Source organism: Wolffia australiana, chromosome 1, assembly GCF_029677425.1.
Source record: "Wolffia australiana isolate 7733 chromosome 1, ASM2967742v1".
Taxonomy (NCBI): domain Eukaryota; kingdom Viridiplantae; phylum Streptophyta; class Magnoliopsida; order Alismatales; family Araceae; genus Wolffia; species Wolffia australiana.
The window spans coordinates 18,580,405-18,600,117 of record NC_135835.1 but is presented as its reverse complement, the minus strand read 5'-3'; the positions used below and the strand labels follow the sequence as shown (position 1 = coordinate 18,600,117).

Genomic DNA, 19,713 nt, shown 5'->3' with positions numbered 1-19,713 from the left:
TAAACTCCAAATCCCTTTATTGCATATGGAAGAAAATAGAACTTTTTACTCCTATTTATTGGACGATGTGTTATCATATTAAATAATAAACAAATATGAGGTGCATTAAATATAGCGAGTATAGATCAAAATAGCATTTTACCATTAAATGTATAGTCAGACTCATTTGATATATACAGAGAAAGGTTTCTAATTTCTTCCAGGTGGGGTCACGGGATTCTGAGTTTACATTACACTTCAAATATTGTTATCCCATATGGAAGAAAATAAAAATTTTGCACTCTATATATTATTTTGAGATTGAAAATAGATTAAAACAATTCGATGCTAATGTACGTAAGTCATAGATTGATATGGAAATTGTATTTTTTTACTGTCGATGCCGGTTCCGATATCCGAATACTGGTTCAGATATCTTGATATCGAAAACCGATATCCGGCATCCGCTATCCGTCGCGTCCCTCTGCCTGCGGTATCCAGTACCGATATCTGTCTACCCCCCAGAGACGGATATGGTCCGATATCCGATATCCGGCACCGTCCCATTTTTTCCCGGATATTGGATATCGGTTGTCGGATACCGGATGATGGACAGATATCGGTTGGGCGAACCCTACTGTCTCTTTCTGCTCCGTCCCGTCCTTTCTGTCTCGGTCCCTTTCGTTCTGTTCCCTCATGTTCCGTCCATTCTGTCTCGTTCTGCTCCGTCCCATCCGTCTCGTTTCGTCTCGGTCCCTTCCGTTCCGTTCCGCTCCCTCGCGTTCCATCCTCTCTGTTTCGTTCCGTCCCGTCCCTTTCCCGTTATTCCCATTCCGCATGGTTTCGGTCCCGGTCCGTCCCGTCCCGTTCCGTTCCGTCAAACACCGTAGCTTTTCGTCAAATAAGAAAATTGGAAGGAGTATTCAAAGTCGGCGCTCTGACCCGACAACAAGAGAGAGAAGAGAGGCCACGACAGGGGTGGCCCCACCCTTGGTAATCCCTCTTTGAACCTCTCCCAGACTAGCGTCTTCCCCTTCGCATTACATACATAATCTCCAAACGTATATATACTGCCGGTCGTAGCTTCGAATCAGCGGTTACTCCTCGGATGTTCCTTGCGTAGAAATTTTGCGCCGATCGAGCAAATCCGACGCGCTCAAATTCATCGACGAATCGAATCTGGACGAACTGGAAATCTTTCTTTTTGATCGATTTGGGGCGATAATCGCCGGAATCGATGTCTTTGGAGAAGTTCACGTCGGAGGTGGATCATCCCTACGTTAAGATGCAGGCTGAGCCGACGGCCCAACCGCCTCCTCATTCGATCCGCCCGCAGGGATCGAATGATGAACCGGTTTTCGAGGAATTGCCCAAGGCCACGATCGTGTCCGTGTCGAGGCCTGATGTTGGCGACATTAGTCCTTTGCTTCTCTCCTACACCATCGAATTCCGGTACAAGCAGGTTTACGTCTTCATCTTCTTCCCGGTTTAGATTTTTTAAAAATTTTATAATCTCTATTTTCCGGAAAAAAACTCGACGAGCTCGAAAATTACGAAAGTTTCGCGTCTTTCTACGAATATCTGTGACGCTTCGAGTTTTGATCGCGTTAAGATTGCTGGCTCGCCGTGGTAAATGATGGAGTTTTCTGATCGGCGTACAATTTAGATGGGGCGGAGAGACGAGAGGACCCAAATTCGATGTCAGTATTGTATACGATAACTGTCTGCTCCTCAGGGACCTATTTGTTTGAACTTGTCAAGAAAAAAAATTAGATATATTTTTACTATGTTTAAAATTGTAATGGCTGGCTTTCTAATCACCTGGTGAAATATCATTCGGGTTATTCGTTCTCATCTAAACGCTTTCAAATTGTTCCACCTGGTGAAATATCTCGCTGGAAATTCTTTCTCATGTAAACGATTTCAAAGTTGTTTCTTTGGTGGTTGACTCACTTCAAACATACTGACATCCTGATCTCAAACTCAAACAAAGTAATTGGCATTATTTTGCTTCGGAATGCAGTTTCGTAATGGATTTTCTCTGTAATTATTAATTTTCTATATAATGGCTTTATATTGTCCAGCTCTTTGGACTGCAGTTTGACGCTAATGTCTCTATGTTACTGAAATATCTGAGTAGACGTTGGTCTTTAGGGTACTTTTCTGTTCATATTTCTTTTTTGTTCTCTCCACTGCCATGTCTGAGCTCAAAAGGTTTTTGTACCTTAACGTAGGAGCTTGTAGACTGAGAAATAAACATCTGGATCATGTTCAATTTCCGTCAATGATCACTTATTTCGTGAATTATTTTCAAGTTGATCAATATTTCATAAAATAATGTCACACTAACTTGGGCATTCATGTGAAATAGTTTAAGTGGCGGCTAGTGAAGAAAGCCTCGCAAGTTTTCTATCTACATTTTGCATTAAAGAAACGTGTACTTATTGAAGAGTTCCATGAGAAACAAGAACAGGTATGTCATGATTCTTCCTTTGGCTTTGATAAGTTAAGAACCGTGTCCGTCATATATATGGGGAATTTTGACCATGTCTGCTTTGTTTAAAATTGATGGAAGGTGAAAGAGTGGCTACAAAACATTGGGATAGGAGAGCATACTGCTGTCACACATGAAGATGAAGAAGTAGATGATGATATTCTTCCCTTGCATCATGATGAAAGCTTTTCTTTCAGAAACAGGTGAAGAAAAAATTGGAGTTATTTGAAATGATTTCCATTTTGCTATTAAATTTTATGAACATAAGCAAAATTAACTGATAAGTTTAGCTGTATGAATGACTGTGGTATGTTTAAGTTTTTTGTGCAAGAACATTTAACTTATGGCTCTTCCTGATTCCCTGTGATGTTGGATTTGAAATAATTATTCTCAACCCGCAAAAGAAAATTCTCGGACTAAAGAATGAGCTAGAAGCACTAATCCAAACAGATTCGTTGTATCTGCAGAAATGTTCCTTCTAGAGCGGTTTTGCCCATTATTCGCCCAGCTATTGGAAGACAGCATTCTGTGTCTGAGAGGGCGAAGGTTGCCATGCAAGGATATCTCAATCATTTCTTAGGAAATTTGGATATCGTTAATTCACGAGAGGTATGAATTCATGTTACCCTTTCATTTAAGAATACTCTCTAGTTCTAGTTCTCTTTTCTAAATCAATACTCCAAATATTTCCTCAACTTGACATCTTTAACTGTATTAATTGTTTCTCTCTGATTCATCTCACATTCTGATGATATCGCAATAACCCTGATGATATTGTAACTCAGGGTTCTTTCATCGAACCCATAACCTGCGATTAGATATATTTGTATAAAAAATCTGTCTCAATTCATACGTGGAAATGGATCGATATAAAGTTTGGCTGATTTTTTTTAATATATTGACTTTCATTCTTTTTTTTTGAAGAAATATTGACTTTCATTCTTACTTAAAACACCCAATTATTTTCCTGTTCACAAATGGTTCATTAACTGCAGGTTTGCAAATTTTTAGAAGTCTCGAGATTATCGTTTTCCCCTGAATATGGACCTAAGCTGAAGGAGGATTACATAACAGTAAAACATTTGCCAAACATCCCCAAGAAAGGTGGCAAAAGAATGTGCTTTTCATGCAATTGTTTTGGTACATGTTGCAATGGAAATTGGCAGAAGGTAACATGACATTCTGTCTTCTAGGTTAGTTTCAATAAATATTCAGTGTGCTTTTATGCTGTTCGACTCATTCAGATGGCAATTGGCCTTCAACTTTGCGTTTATGCTTGGATAGAGTTTTTCGATTTCTTTCTCTTTCTCTCTGTAATTATGTGCATCTCCTTGATACTAGACATTTACAGTTCTTGTGAACTCCCTGAATTTTTTGTTAGTCGCCATTCTCACGAGCCTGAGTTGATGTTGCTGACTCTCTGATCAGACTCCGAAGGATACAATTTAGTCGATGCCATATATAACATCCAACAATCAAGAGAAAGAGGGAGAGTCTGAGAAGTAGTTCGGAGAACAAGATAGATAGAGAACTGAGATATACATCTAAACAAGATAGATTGGTTACTCCCTGGATGCCGATCACAGAGGACTCCTTTCATTCCTTCACTCTCCTCAACCCCTGTTTAAGGGCTACGGTAGGGTCAATACGTGGATCATTAATGCTCATTTGCTGTTGCCGATTGGCTTGCCTTTCTCCAAAACAAGTAGGTAATTCGAGCCGTGTAAGTCTCAAGATAACCGATGTGTACCCATTGCTTCTCTTATGCTTGTTACAGTTGGCAGTATAGAGGACTTCCCTTTTCAGAATCATCATCTGTCTCTGTAGAAAAGGGATTCCAACCTTCTTTGTCTACTGTAATTATTTCTTCAAAGTTATCGTTGAATCTCATCTCATTCTGTAAGTTGAGTTGTAGTCATGGAGTTTCTATCAAATTTTCACCTGCTTTGTCCCTTATTTAAGGCCTGACGAATGGTAGAGCACATGGCGAAGGATTTGAAAGTAAGGGGATATATTACTTAGGATGGCAGAGTCCGTACAGCTTGCATCTCTGTGTGGCTTCTCCATCCCCATGGCCACTTGGGTCATTCATCCCTCTGCCAACTAACTTACATGCATCTTTATTGCATCTTTTGTCCTCAGAGCCTCGGGAGGTGTAGCACATCAGAGTGGTCTGAACATGCACAAAGTGATACAACCCCGAGTATGCATCAAACTGATACGATCCCTAAGTCCCTAAACCCCTCTTAGGAGTAACCGTGTATTTTCCCGTATGCATGTTTCCCTTTAAATAGGGTGTCCTCCCTTTAGGAGAGCAGGCTGAGAAGTATTTGCAATTAGAAGTACCTGTCTTTTCTTCCCTCTGCATCTGAGGTTCTCCTCCCCGCCGATCCCTGTCCCTCGTGATCGTTCTCCTCTTCACTGCGTCTTCAGGTGGCTCATCCTCGGCCCATCCCTACCCCTTTGCTCGGCCTCTCCCCGACCATTCCCTTTTTCTTTATTCCAGGAACTCTCTTTATCGTCAAATTACATCGGAGACGACACATCCCCAGAGGAATCTTATCACAAATCTAAAATCAATAAAGCTAGAATTGCCTTCTATATACTTAAAGTAATTCAATAGACCTATGATATGATGACGTTTCTATGTATCCTGTGCGACAAGAGAGGGAGAGATGGGAGAGAGAGGTAGAGGTTTACCCAAATGAATCTCAGTGGACCGAATCCGGAGAGGGGATGTGTCTGCGGGATGGTTGTTTCTGGAGAGCTTGGTGCTGTCTTGCAGTGGAATGGACGTCTGCTGCATCGAGTGATTGGAAAATGAGAATACGACTCCACTTGATAATGCTTCGCTGCATTCTTAAAGTGACACTGCCCTATGTAAATGAAACAAGTGTAAGAGGAAATGATTGACTGCCCATAGAGGAAAAAATTACAAGAAGACCCCTGGATACGATGGGGATAATATCACAACGCAGGAGAAAAGGCTGTACCCTTTGAGGGGCAGATAATATTGACGTGATGCAGAATTTTACACTAACGTTTAAAAGTATCACCATCAGTGAGCGCAGTAGGTTCTCAAAGAGAACGCCAGGATTATTTCAGTGTCATCTCAGATCTCTCACAGGAGATTTGGAAGTGTTCAACTCCTGGAGATAATGCCCACGTACATAAATTGGGTGTTTTGTTGATTTTTTAGTCTCCTCTCTGCCTATTTCAGTAAGATTGAATGGAATGAAGAGTGCCTCTTCCCCCGCTGTCCTACCCTCTTTCCTATCTCCCTCCAAACACTCGGCGACAGAACATTTGAAATCAGTATAGACCTCTCAGAAAAAGATTTCAAAGCATTTTTCCATCGGCACTGATGCCTCTAATAGAAAGCTGGGCATTCTGGCATCGAGAAAAGCATAGAGCTTACAAACATTGTGACTTCATATCCTGATATCTTTTGTCTTTGTTCTTTTTGTTATACTATCTCCATCTTGGTAAGGATTTATTTCATTTACTAGTTTTAGGATGTGTCTTAAGCATCCAAGGGATTTCGTCTGAGGCAACAAAGGGAATTTTATGCGGTTTTGTCCTTGCTAGTTTGGTTATTCAAGGCAGATTACCCTTGATGACTGGAAGGACCTTTGTTTTTCAGTGGTGGTTTTCTAGGGTTTCAGTGATTCTCCTTTCCCTACAGCCAAACCTTCATCGACTCTTTTCCTCTCCAATACCTGACACGAATATTTAATGTTTATTAAGTCCATTATATTCCTCAAATATGACGCAGTTGATTTATGTTGTGCAATTTTCAGGTTTGGGCTGTACTCAAACCAGGATTTTTAGCGTTGTTGGACGATCCGTTTAGTACCAATCTTTTAGATATTATTCTTTTTGATGTCATACCCAGTTCAGATGGAGAAGACCGTTTTTCTTTGGCAAAGGAGACAAAAGAGCGTAATCCTCTACGTTACGGATTTATGGTGAGAGATTTAAATTGCTAAAGACATTGGATGTGTTTGATAGAAATATCTTGACAACTTCTCTGTGTGATTGATGCTTTTAACTCTTTTCGCGGAATAATATCCTGTCTAGTATGCCAGATACTCTGGTTTATGGTCTGATGCGTTGATTTATGGGTACTTGTTATCTAGTTGGCAGGGGATTAACGCTTATGTTTTAAGGCATCTCTGTGATGCGTTGATATTCATATTTTAATTTCTGAGAGTGTATCTTGATAAATATAATTGATGACAGGGAACACAACTTATATATCTATAGTTTTTACTTATTCTTAATATACATTTTTTTGCGAATGAGTCAATATTACACAGTTATGTTAACTTAAATAAAATAACTGAGTTCATCCGTAAATGATATCCTTGAAAAATGTAATTTTTCATGACCTAATTGTGCAGTATCCTCATAAAGATATGGCCTTGATTTTTTTAGCTAGCGCCTTATTTGGCCTTTAGTGACCTGTGAAATAACTTACTTTTTCGTAAAGAATGGTTATGCTCAACTAATTTTTTCTCCAGAGATATGCTGATTGTTTGACTCAAATATGAAAGGTTTCATGTGGTAATCGGTCCATCAAAATAAGGCTGAGAAGTAATGCCAAGGTAAAAGAATGGGTGGCTGCAATTAATGATGCTGGCTTAAGGCCTCCCGAGGGTTGGGGTTACCCACATAGATTTGGATCGTTTACTCCACCTCGGGGCTTGACAGATGATGGAAGCTTAGTTCAGTGGTTTATTGATGGGAAAGCTGCATTTGATGCAATAGCATCGACCATCGAAGAAGCAAAATCAGAGGTCATTTATCGCTTTGGATTTTTTCGATTTTTATTTGAAATTTTGTGCTGGAAAATTATCTAAACAGAGATACTTGATGCAGATATTCATTACTGGCTGGTGGTTGTGCCCAGAACTTTTTCTACGGCGCCCATTTCAGGAGAATCCATCATCTAGGCTTGATGCTTTGCTGCAGGCTAAGGCAAAACAAGGTGTTCAGGTGCACTTATTTATGCTTCATGAAAAGAACTGCTTAGGTTACTTTCAAGTGAAGAATTTTAGCTTATGATGGATACAGATGTGCTCATGACGGATACTTATTTATGCTTCATGAAAAGAACTGCTAAGTTTGCTTTCAATTGAAGAATTTTAGCTTATGATGGATACAGATGTGCTCATGATGGATACTTATTTATGCTTCATGAAAAGAACTGCTAAGTTTGCTTTCAATTCAAGAATTTTAGCTTATGATGGATACTTATGTATCCTTCATGAAAAGCACTACTAAGTTTGGTTTCAATTGAAGAAGTTTAGCTTATGATGGATACAGATGTGCTCATGACGGATACATATTTATGCTTCGTGAAAAGAACTGCTAAGTTTACTTTCAATTGAATAATTGTAGCTTATGATGGATACCAATCTGTGTTTCAGTGGGTCTTACTTGGATTTAGTTGATGCTTTCTGAATTTACGATTTATCTATATTTCCTGAAGCCTTAAATTTTTAGAGTGTTAAAATTTCCATTTTACTTGTACCCTAACTGCATCCTGGTTTGTTGATTCATAATCAACTGATGGATGACCCATGAATGTTGCTGAGAATTGTTACTATAAGAGAGCATCAATTTTGATTGCACGCCAATTCTGAGAAAATCTAAACTAGCAATTTATATTGCTCCGCACTTTCAATTTCCCAGTCAATTTTGTGATAAATCAATCGTTCCCATGATTTTTAGAATGGGTCTCTTACTGTGTTCATCCCTTTTAATAATATTATTATTAAAAGTAAACTTATCCTTATTCTTATTCTTATTCTTATCCTTATTCTTATTCTATTATATTATATCGGTTTTATTCTAGTCATTCTACTTTCTCAAACTTATGTGTCATCGCTGATGGGTCCATTTTGCAGATTTATATCCTTCTGTACAAAGAAGTTGCTCTAGCATTGAAGATTAACAGTGTATACAGTAAACGAAGATTGTTAAGCATTCATGAAAATGTTAAGGTCCTACGTTATCCTGATCATTTCTCATCAGGTGTATACTTATGGTATGAGATTATAATGTATTTTAACTTCATTAATCAAAATATTTTTTTTAAAACTACACAAACGTAGTTTCTTGATCTGTGTCCATGAAAAACTGAATTTGGAAAAAAAATGTGTCTGAAGGTCCCATCATGAGAAGATCGTGATTGTGGATCACCAAATATGCTATCTTGGGGGCCTTGACCTGTGTTTTGGCCGTTATGACACACCCGAACACAGAGTCTCAGATTTCCCTCCTTCAATTTGGCCAGGGAAGGATTATTACAATCCGAGGTTTGTTTTCCCTTCTATTGTGCAGATTATGTAATTTTTTATTATCTTGATATGAGAAAAATGTAACTTTGTTTCTAGAGAGTCTGAACCGAACTCATGGGAAGAGACCATGAGGGATGAGTTGGATCGCACAAGATACCCTCGCATGCCATGGCATGATGTGCACTGTGCTCTTTGGGGACCTCCTTGCAGAGATGTGGCGAGACATTTTGTGCAGCGTTGGAACTATGCAAAGGTTTGCCATGGACACATTCTGATATTAAGGGTTTAATTTCTCTTTCCTTGCCCTTACTCATTTTTGTTTTGTTCTTAGAGGAGTAAAGCAGCAAATGAGCAAGCCATCCCTCTTCTAATGCCGCATCATCATATGGTGATCCCACACTACATGGGTAAAAGTAAAGACACAAATGTTGACTGCAATGTTCGAGCTGAAAGTAAGAATGAATTGGCAACGGAGGATTCATTTTTTTCTCGATTCTCTCCCCGGGATATCCCCTTGTTAGTACCTCAGGATGCCGAGGAACATCAATACTCCAGAGAAGATTTAATCCGAAATGTTTCTGGAAATACAAGGAAAAGTGTGCAGAATGGTTTCTCATTTAATAGGAATAAAAGTCAGGCCTTTACTACGGATATGCCGATGAAGGGTTTTGTTGATGAGACAGATTTTGTTCCCACTGATAAGAAGCAATTAGAGGTCAAGGCTCAGGATAAGGAGTGGTGGGAGACTCAGCAGCGGACTGGCCAGATTATTTCTGCTGATGAAATAGGTCAAGTTGGTCCTTGTACACCTTGTAAATGTCAGGTTGGCCATTTTTTAATTTCTTGAGCTTGAGCAATGAATAATGCCAAGGATCTTACCCTTCATTTACTCCTGGAACCACTTTTCCTTGCAGCATATGTTTCATGACTATAGTAATAGTAGAATAAAATAGATAAAAAGTAAGCCTGCAAGGTTTTGTCTCTAGTATTAAACGCCCTGATTAATAAATTGCTTGAGAATCCAAAATTAAAATTTTTTGGAAGTTTTAAGTATCCACGAACATATCTTACATCAACATGGGATTTTTTCTGTTTAATCTGTCCTAATTTTCTTTAATTTTAATAGCTGGTTAGATTATATGAGGATTGAGATCTCAGCCCTGTGGAAGATGTGGGTTGTCTTAATTTTATTAAGTGCTACAATTCAAAAAAAATTTAATTTATTTGTTGGCCTCAGATCATTCGAAGTGTTAGCCAATGGTCAGCAGGAACTATGCATACTGAAGAGAGCATTCATAATGCTTACTTTTCTGTTATTGAGAAAGCTGAGCACTTTGTGTACATCGAGGTAATTTATTTAGTCTTTATTCAATTTACTTTCATTGATGAGTTAAGCCATTTTTTTCCCAATAGGGATTTCCTTTGAGATTTCTGCTCTTTTCATTTGTTTGTTGAAAGAAGAGAAAAGTTATTCATTAAATTATTTCTGGATAAATTCTGACTTTATTTTTTTATAAAAAAACATAGAATCTGAAACAATGTTTGACAATCCCCAAGAGTTATGTATAACAGAAAGAATAACATGTGTGGTTGGAAAAGAAAGAAATTAGAAGGAGAGTCACCTGTGAGAGCGCATGGGGGGTACCAATACAAATACTGTAGTGAAGGGGTGACTTTGATGATGGGATTCTTGATTCTATATGTTCGAGTTGGACTACCACGAACCCTAGCTGTCCAATAGGATGAACAGAAGAAACAAAACTATTCTTTCTCACTTAATTCAAACGACACTCACACATCTATATATATGGGATGCTTAAATGGGCTGTACTACAGTGGGCCTATCATAATAGGCCATCAGTTAAAGGAAATGAGTTCAAATAAGGAAAGTAAAAATAATAGAAAAAAGACACGAATAGGAAAATGTTAAATATAGAAGTCCGCAGCAAACACTATATGAGGAGGGATTTGTCAGTGAGTCCTGAAGATCGGCATTGCTAGAGCTGATTAAGGGGACTGGAGAAATACTTCAGGGTGCAAAACAAAGAAGAAGGCAACAGATCGAAGAAGATGATGTCTTTCTTGGAGGGATCAGCTCTATTCTGGTTCTTAGTGAGTGAAGATCATTATACATTTCAAGATTGGACCGATTTCAAGGTGCAAATTGAGAAATGGTTTGAAAAGAATTTTTCCGCCAACATCATGCATCAATTTATGGATATTAAACATGATGCAGCAAAGAAAATAAGAATGAATTAGAAAGACTGTTAGCCTACCCAACTTCACATTCCTGAGTATATAATGGATGAGACTTTGCTAAAAGGGCTCAAGCCTGAGTTTGTCCGAAATCTCAAGGGAAAAACCAAAGGCATTGCTGGAAAAGGTCATCTACTATATGACAAGCTTATGACACTGCTCGTCAAATGAATGGGTGATCTAACTTGGTTTTTCAAGGCCAAGGTGGAACCTACTAGAGTGTTGACCACCCGTGATGAATTAGTCGTAAGCACCAAGGAGAGATCTTCTAATGCCATGAGCAATTTGTTCCAAGACCAAGAAATTTTTGGACAGTTCAAAGCAGAAGGTCCAGGCAAAGTTTATGGAAACTATGACTCTAAAGGAGTTGGAGCTCAGAGCAGAAGTGATGGAATCTATTTTTATTTGAAATGAAGATGAAACAGAGGAGCATGCTGGGTGAACTAGGACACTGAATGAAGATTTGATGAAGGCGGAAGATGAGAATAGAGACAGACAGATGTCCCATCTGTGACAAGGTCAATGTCTTACTTTTCCACTGATACATTTTTTTACTGTGACAAGGTCACAGGGCAGATGACTTGACCTGTAGAAGAAGAGAAATCATATGAGAAGGCAAGCTGAGAGGAGAGACGCCAAAAAGAAACTTGAAAACCTTGGAATGTAAGGGTTCTATTATATTTGAATAGAGGAGTTAGAGAGATAAGATTGGGCGCCCCATAATGGCCTCCTTGAACAGGAAGCATTTGGTTGGGTGCTATTGGTTAGTACGGTAAAATGTTTCTTTTGAATTCTGCAATTCTCAGCATGTAACTTGGAAAAGGATTAATCACTCTATCTCTATTTATCTCCCTCTTCCGTTCTCTGTTCTGGGCATTCACTCCATTTGGAGCAGCCCAGGATCAGGTCACCGATGTACCTGTCAGAAATGGTTAATGTGCTCTTAATAAACCTTTTCTCTTTATCTTCTCTCCCTCCTTTTTTTCTGATGTATTGACTGTTGTACTTCAACGAAAATCTGGAGATGATTTTTCTCTTGCTGTTCCACTCGCACCTTGTTTTTCTTTGGCAAGCCTCTGGTGAGATGTGCCACAATCTTTGTCAGACTCAACTTTGTTGTTACGAGTCTGTACCCACTATTTTATTCTTCTATAAATATAGAAATGGTATCTTCCAGTGGCAAGATACTCTGTTGAGTTAATGACCTCTTAATTTGAAATTATGAGTTATGGCCGATAAACAATTGTAGAGGACACACTTTTTGTCTAGAAGGTTTATGTGTCCATGGTGGTCTTCCTCAAGGTAGGAGCCACAGAGTCAAGTATCCAGAGTGTGAAAACAAAAGGATGCAACTTAAGGCATATGATTGTCACATGAAGAGGGGCAAACTCATGTTTCCTCCTCATCTAGATTCCCTTATGAGCATTGGGACTCCAAATAGGTTGGCAAGACTCCAAAAGAATAACTGTATGAATAATGTCTCATTGGGTCCATCTTGAAATCTTATTAAAAGCCTTATCATCTTCATCTCTTTCTCTCTGTCACCCAAGTTTCCGTTGAAATTTACTGTTCCGAAGCTATGACAGACATCGGGAAAATTTCCTGACAGATCTTGGCGTGCCATGGAATGCAGGTTCATACCTGTAGGATTGTGGTCTTAAAAATGGCAATTCTTTCTTGTACGACCATCTCGGGTGAAGCTAATAGCAAACCAATGTAATTCTTGAGCTAGAACATAGAATGAGAGAATCGATGGAAGAGAAAATACAAAAGGTGATACTACAAAGAGAAAAGAGAACCATAAGGATTGAGAGATCCTTCCCTCTGAACACAGGCTTCTCCTGCTCTCCAGCCTCTGCCCATATTGCCCGAACGGGAACTAACCACTTTAAAAAAGGTACCCTCTGTCTCTCGTCCTGTCCTCATTTATAGGCTCATGTGGTGACGTGGACCTGCCTTTTTTCGTGGCTCACCTTTGGTACGTTCTTGAAAAGAACGTATCAGCTCCTCATGGATCCTTGAAAGTGTCTACCATCCCCCAGAGTTGCTCTATGGAGAGTGTACCATTTACTTAAAAAACCTGTTTTTTTTAAGGAAGCTTTTTTTTTTAAAAGAATTTTTAAGTAAGCTGTTAATCTACTGTTACGGGTTGAATGGGATGGGTTGAATCTGGGGTTTATTGGGAGATACACCAGTTTTTCTTCATCTTATACTTGTTTATGTAGGAGGCCCATTGAAAATAGATTGGTGAACATTACACAGATTCTTACTCACCTCTTTCACGATGTGATACCAAATTTTGTAGAATAAAACTGACTCAGATCCTCCCTAGTGGGTTAAAATCAGAAGCAGTGAGTCTCGAGAAATTCATGGAAGGCCTCCCTGAATTGTCTGTTATTATTTTCGTCATTCTTATTATTTTAATAAAAGTTTGATTCTGTATTGGGATGGTAACCTTTAAGCACACCATACATGAAACTCAAGAAGATGTTAATTTTCATGTGACACTTCTTTAGGTTTTCACTTCCAACCATTAGAGATGCAACTTGGTAGGTGGAATGGCACAGAGGAAATACTAGCTAATGTCATAGAATACTCAAGTAGAAACCTCAATTTCTAATAACATGTTGAAAGCTATGATTAATGAGTGTGTAGCTCATATGAGAAGGAAAAAAGTACTATTTCATTCCTTAATAAGAGCTTAAAAAGTCGTCCATTATAGTATTTGGGCTGGAAATGGTGTCTCGTGCATAAAAATGATGTATGGTATGGACATTGGAGGAGTAAAAGATAAGCATGTAACCAATAAATTTGTCTTCAATTATTTTTCACGTAGGATTTCAACCACCTGAAGAAGGTTTTAAGCGATTATTTCCTTGCCATGTTCAAAATTACTTTAATGACATCAACATATCACAGAAACTAGAGGTTCATAAATAAAGGAAGGATCAAAACAAGATATATTAAAATCCTTCATTGTTATGTTCTTTTTTCATTACTTGTGATTAAGTTTTTTATTTAAACACGAAATGTCAGTTTTTATGATATTTAGAGAACTTTGGTGTATATTCATATAACTATCTCTATGTTTCCAGAATCAATTTTTTATATCAGGCCTCTCAGGGGACGATGTCATTAAAAATCGTATTCTTGAAGCCTTGTATCAACGAATTAGGCGTGCAGAGAAGGAAAAAAAATGTTTTCGAGTTATTATTGTTATTCCTCTGTTACCTGGTTTTCAGGTAATGCATTTATTATTCTAATTCTTTAATTTTAGTGTTCCAAAATTTAAGAATATGCCAATCACTTTCTTTTAAAATAAATTACTCCAGGGTGGGGTGGATGATGGTGGTGCTGCATCTGTTAGAGCTTTGCTCCACTGGCAGTACCGAACAATTTGCAGAGGCCAAAACTCTATACTGCAGAACCTATTCGATGCATTGGGCCCAAAAGCCCATGACTATATATCCTTTTACGGTCTGCGGAACTATGGTAGGCTCACTGATGGTGGTGCCCTGGCAACAAATCAGGTAATTGTTTTACATAAAATATTGTTCTTTAAAAAAAAATTAACGGTCACTTTATTTTTCCTGTAAACATCCAAAAACGGGGTACTAATGTGTTTGCACTTTTGTACCTCTAAACATTCGGAAGATACTACACAGATGGACTGCGATAACCAGGCCCGCAGGGAAATGGGGGGGAGAATAAAAATAGGAGTGATAGATCTGAAAAAGGGAAGGTTGATAGGTATCCAGAAAAAGAGGGAGACACGAGAAAGATCTCTTGGTGTCATCAGCTTCTCCTGATGGAGAAGATGTGGTCAGTGCAGGGATTGCAAAAAAAAAAATAGAGGGGAGAGACTGAGAAGAGATATCATTAAGGTTGCGAAGCCTTTCCCAATTTCTCCCATATGTCTGTTGCATGAAGATTTTCCACGTCCATCTTCATACTCAGCATCTAGATTGCGATGCTCTGAGTTCCTTTGGAGAAGATATCTGTGACCTGTTATAAGGAGCACACATTTTCTGTCTTGCTGATTCTTTGCTCAGTTTTTTCCTTTGATGAAGTGTCCATCCACCTCAATATGCTTTATTTTTTTTTGATCCTGATATATTATACTATGACTGATGTTAATTGATAAATTAGTGTCTTAGGGAAAAGCATGGTTGGAATATCAGATTTTCTGGTCATCGATGACACCTTCCACTCACAACACCAAAAAAATTCTCTGTGCTTTAAAAATGAGCTTGATTGTCTGCATTTGATGTGGCCATGGCTTGCTCCATCTTGTTTCTATAGGATACCAGATCTTTCCCCCAATTGAAGGAAGAATATCCTGATATTAATTTCTTATAAATTATTGAGCATGCATTTCCTGTCTCAGTCTTAATAACCACAGATAGTTGGTCACATCTTTTGAGTACACGTATTTCAAAGAAGAAAAAATCTTTCGAGTACACATATTTGACCATAGTTGCATCTCAAATAGGCCAATATTTCATCTTATCTTGAAGATTAGTTTCTCTGAGAACTTAAATGGAAATGTGGTTTTGGGTTTATAAAAATTGATTAAGATTCCAATTATCCCTGCCGGATCCCTATCAAGTTTGGATTGATAGTTTTAGTTGTGGCTTAAATGAAATATTCCTGCTCTGCCTATAAAATTTCTTTTCTCTGTGGAGGAAAATTCAATGCCTATGAAAAATCGCATCTTTCAATAAAAAAATCATTCAATAAGCAAACAACAAACATCTTTCAGTTGCTGCCCTCTTTAATTTGAAGACTTTCCATGTAAGTCAGGGGGAGAATCACCACTGGGTTACATCCAGAATTGGATTACATCCATAGTTGGATTAGATCCAGAGGGCCAATTCTGAGTCATGTGGTTCAACTCTCTAGAGTATATATCCATTTAGCTCTCAAATGAGGCTGCTGCATGCTTGGAATGCTTGACATTCACTCGCATGTGTCAAGTTGAGCTAAAAGCACCCACAGTTTTTTCCAGTCAACTCCTTGAAAGATCTAGTTTCATCTCTCACCTTTTTTATTTCCATATTAGACTGCTTCACAACAGGTTAGGGATCTTTTCTCTCTTGAGAATATTGCTAATTGCAACTGGATCTGTCATATATGCACCATTCAAGAATTCATATAGATAATCTTCAAATATGTATGCGCATTCTGTGTGTCTAAATTCTTCGCCAGTCGCCAATTCACAGGCATATGATGAAATGATTCTTTTTCAGCCTTAAATCCACAAAGCCTTACGTTCCTTTGGTAATTCAAAATCACCTATTAGTTCAATCCAAAAGTAGTGCGCCAAATCCACAGGCATTAGAGAACTCTCTCATGCGAAGGAGATCCCAAATAGGAGAAACCTCTCTAAAGAAAGGAAATGAATTTAAAAGTGTCCTTTGGAGGTACACTGCATACATTTGAATAGGACAGAGGAGAAGAAACGAAACATTAAGAATATTATATTGATGAGGCGCCTCCCTTTCACAAAAGAAAGATATTAGAGCAAAGTTAAACGATTCAAAAGCAGGCAACTGCGGCAGAAAACTTGTGTGGCAGGACAGACAATTTGTTTTATTCTCTCAGTCTCATCACTGAGACAATGTATGTGGCATGAATCATAGAAGCTAAAGAACTGGGGCGAAAAGGGTCCAACCTGGTAAGAATCTCTCTGATACTGTGAAGCAATTTCTTCTTGATCTGGATTACCTGAACCGTTACTCTAAGAGGACGTTGGCAAAATAAAAGTCGCTTGTGAAGCTCAAATCCCAGAATAAATGTCAACATCCAAAGGTCGCCAGATGTCATTGTCTTCAGAGCTGTTGTAGAGTTGGGATTTGCAAAAGACTTTCACACTTTGATTTGGTTCAGGAGAAACCCCTTGTCTCTAAGAGTCTTATTGGGCCTAGTATGATGGGCCTGCTAAGACATTAAGTGGGGATAATCTGTGAGTGTTACATAACGGACCGCACTGATGTTACAAAATATTTTTAATAGGGTAGTAATCCACTGCTTCAGCCGACAGATGGGTTACCGATGGACCCTATTAGTTTTTAAAGGGTTATGGAGCCTATTATGATGATCAATTATATTCTAATTGGGCCTCTGATAGAGTATGGACTTAATGGGAGGAAGAAAACTTCTAGTTCACATATCTTTGAGCTAAAATCTTTGAGAGGTGCTCTCCACCACTCCCAGTAAGCATATTTGAGGAATAATCATCCTTAAATGGGCCAGTTCATAATCATTACGACCTACACACCTTGCTGGATCCGTTAGTTCCTACCTGTGTTGGTGTAAATAAATAAATCATGACATTAATTTAATTTTGAGTGTTGAAATGGAAATGAATTTATGCCTTTCCTTCGAGCCTCCCCCCGTTCCCATTTGCTTCTGCTTTTTTCCAGGTGTGACTTATTTTTTGTTTCCAGGTGTACGTTCACAGCAAAATTATGATAGTTGATGACTGCATTGCTTTGATCTCGTCTGCTAATATTAATGATCGGAGCTTACTGGGTTCTAGAGACTCAGAGGTAATACTAATATGAGTATTAGTTTTGAGTACTCTGTCCATCATCTGAGTTAAAATGGTAACTGGGAATTATGTCGCCTAGAAATTCATGGAGGTGTTCTGTTATCTATCATTATGCTTATCGAGATGTGTTGACATGACAATATTTAAAAAAGTGTAAAATAGGTTGGTTCTGAAAACTTAAATTATTTGCCCCTATGACTCTTTTTGCTTGAACCATTTTCCTAAGAATGGTTGGAGCTCTTCAACAACAAACAGGATGTTACCATGATGCTTTCCTTTGTGCTATATTTTAAAATTTTCTCTTTAATATGTTATTGGATTAAGTATCTTCATGTGCTTGAGTAAGAATTCTTCAGAAAAAATAATTTTTTGCTCACGCCATGTGTAGATACATTACCCTTTCTTGAAAATAGTTTTGCATTTCCTGGCAGATTGGCGTGCTAATTGAAGATAAAGAATTCATTGACTCATACATGAATGGAAAGCCCTGGAAGGCCGGAAAGTTTGCTTTTAGTCTGCGTCTATCCTTATGGGCAGAGCATCTTGGCCTCCATATGGGTGAGGTCAGTGGTTGATTTTAGAGAAATTCCCCTCCTGTTCATCAAAAAATGTTTCTATATTTCAGTGGTCCATAAACAGTCATATCAGTTTTGCATTATGGCCTTTCATGCAATAAATAATGTGAGTTCTCGTTGGTGATCCTTGCAGATTAATCGTATTTGTGATCCCGTGGCTGATGCCACCTACAAAGAAATCTGGATAGCAACTGCAAAGGTCTGGTGCCAGTATTCTCACCTGTGACTAGTTCTTTAACTTAAGCTTGAGTATTGTGATTTTTCTGGCAGTCAATTAATCCCCCAACCTCTCTCAAGGGTAATTCCATCTTTTGTCCTAGGATTAGTTCCCTTTAAATATAGCCAATCTCTTGGGAGGGCAGAGAAGGAAGTTGTTAAATTGGTTGGGAGATCCTCGTGGAGGGGACTAGACCCGTCAATTGATTATTTTTGAGTTTTTGGGATTATATTCTGCAAATTGTTTTTAAACTCTCTCTACCCTTCTACAACCATTCCCTTAAGAAGCTAGAGTTTCTAATACATTGCAAATTGTCAAGTCAATCCATGCTGTGCACATGTTTCTTACAAATTGTGGTTCATGTTACAGACAAATACCGCCATCTATCAAGACGTATTTGCGTGTATTCCGAATGATTTCACTCCATCCAGGTCACTTTCTCTCCACTTTGTTCAAATACAGAGAGGATGTTCTCTAATCTATTCATCTACTGAATGCTTGGTTGCGTGTCTCAGGGCGGCCATTCGACAGAGCATAGGGTACTGGAAAGACAAAGTGGGTCACACTACTATTGACCTGGGAATAGCTCCAGATAAGCTCGAGACGTATGAAAATGGGAATATCAAGGCGACGGATACTGTGGAAAGGTTAGAATCAGTGAAGGGCCTCCTCGTCTCCTTTCCGCTGGAGTTCATGTCTCAGGAGGATTTGAGACCTGTGTTCAACGAGAGTGAGTTCTACGCAGCGCCTCAAGTTTTCCACTAGAGTTCCAATTCTGGGGCACATTGTACATTATTCGGTTGTCCCTGTTGGAACTGACGAGGGACGATAAAGTCAGTGTTTATTCCGTTATGATCTTTAAGAACGCGTAGACTTTATCAGAGTATGATGAATCAAGGGATGACGATCTCGATCCCACGATTTTTAAACAATTGAAAGTTTCCACCAATATATGATTATTTTTCTATTGATCAGAATTTAGATCATTATGATCAGTCTAACCTCAGGCCTAATGTTGGGCCGGATGGGTATGCGTGTAGTGTTTGGTTTTTATCCTTGCTGGTATAATGATGAGATGAAAAAGAGGGTGGGAAATTGGTGGAAGGAGAAAAGAGAGGGGATGGAAAGAGAGATGAGAAATATAGAGGGAGTGAGGGATAGACCAGTAGAGAGAGAGATAGAAAGAGATAAATTGATGGATGGAAGGGGTAGAGAGACTCCTAGAGAGGGAGAAAGAGAGATAAAAAACAAATATAACTGAAATTAGGATACGTGATAGGCCAACTATGATACTAATAATAGAATATGATAATGATTTTTACAATATAAAACAT

At 38.6% G+C, this 19,713-nt stretch overlaps 1 protein-coding gene across 2 annotated transcripts; it reads left to right on the top strand.

Annotated features, from left to right (window-relative positions):
* The first annotated feature begins 1,053 nt into the window (after positions 1-1,053).
* Positions 1,054-19,348, top strand: LOC144709644 (phospholipase D zeta 1-like). Of its 2 annotated transcripts, XM_078583248.1 has the most exons (20): positions 1,056-1,441; positions 2,351-2,452; positions 2,555-2,676; positions 2,941-3,082; positions 3,469-3,642; positions 6,274-6,441; positions 7,030-7,272; positions 7,355-7,471; positions 8,386-8,525; positions 8,647-8,796; positions 8,875-9,031; positions 9,110-9,601; positions 10,016-10,126; positions 14,130-14,276; positions 14,367-14,564; positions 17,484-17,585; positions 18,019-18,150; positions 18,296-18,361; positions 18,749-18,810; positions 18,895-19,348. In XM_078583248.1, exons 1-20 carry the CDS (start codon positions 1,217-1,219, stop codon positions 19,142-19,144), a joined length of 3,300 nt encoding a protein of 1,099 aa, XP_078439374.1. In that variant the 5' UTR covers positions 1,056-1,216; the 3' UTR covers positions 19,145-19,348. The 2 variants fall into 2 exon arrangements, with proteins under 2 accessions (XP_078439368.1, XP_078439374.1); XM_078583242.1 differs by having other exon boundaries at positions 1,054-1,441; positions 18,749-19,348.
* The last annotated feature ends 365 nt before the right edge of the window (positions 19,349-19,713 follow it).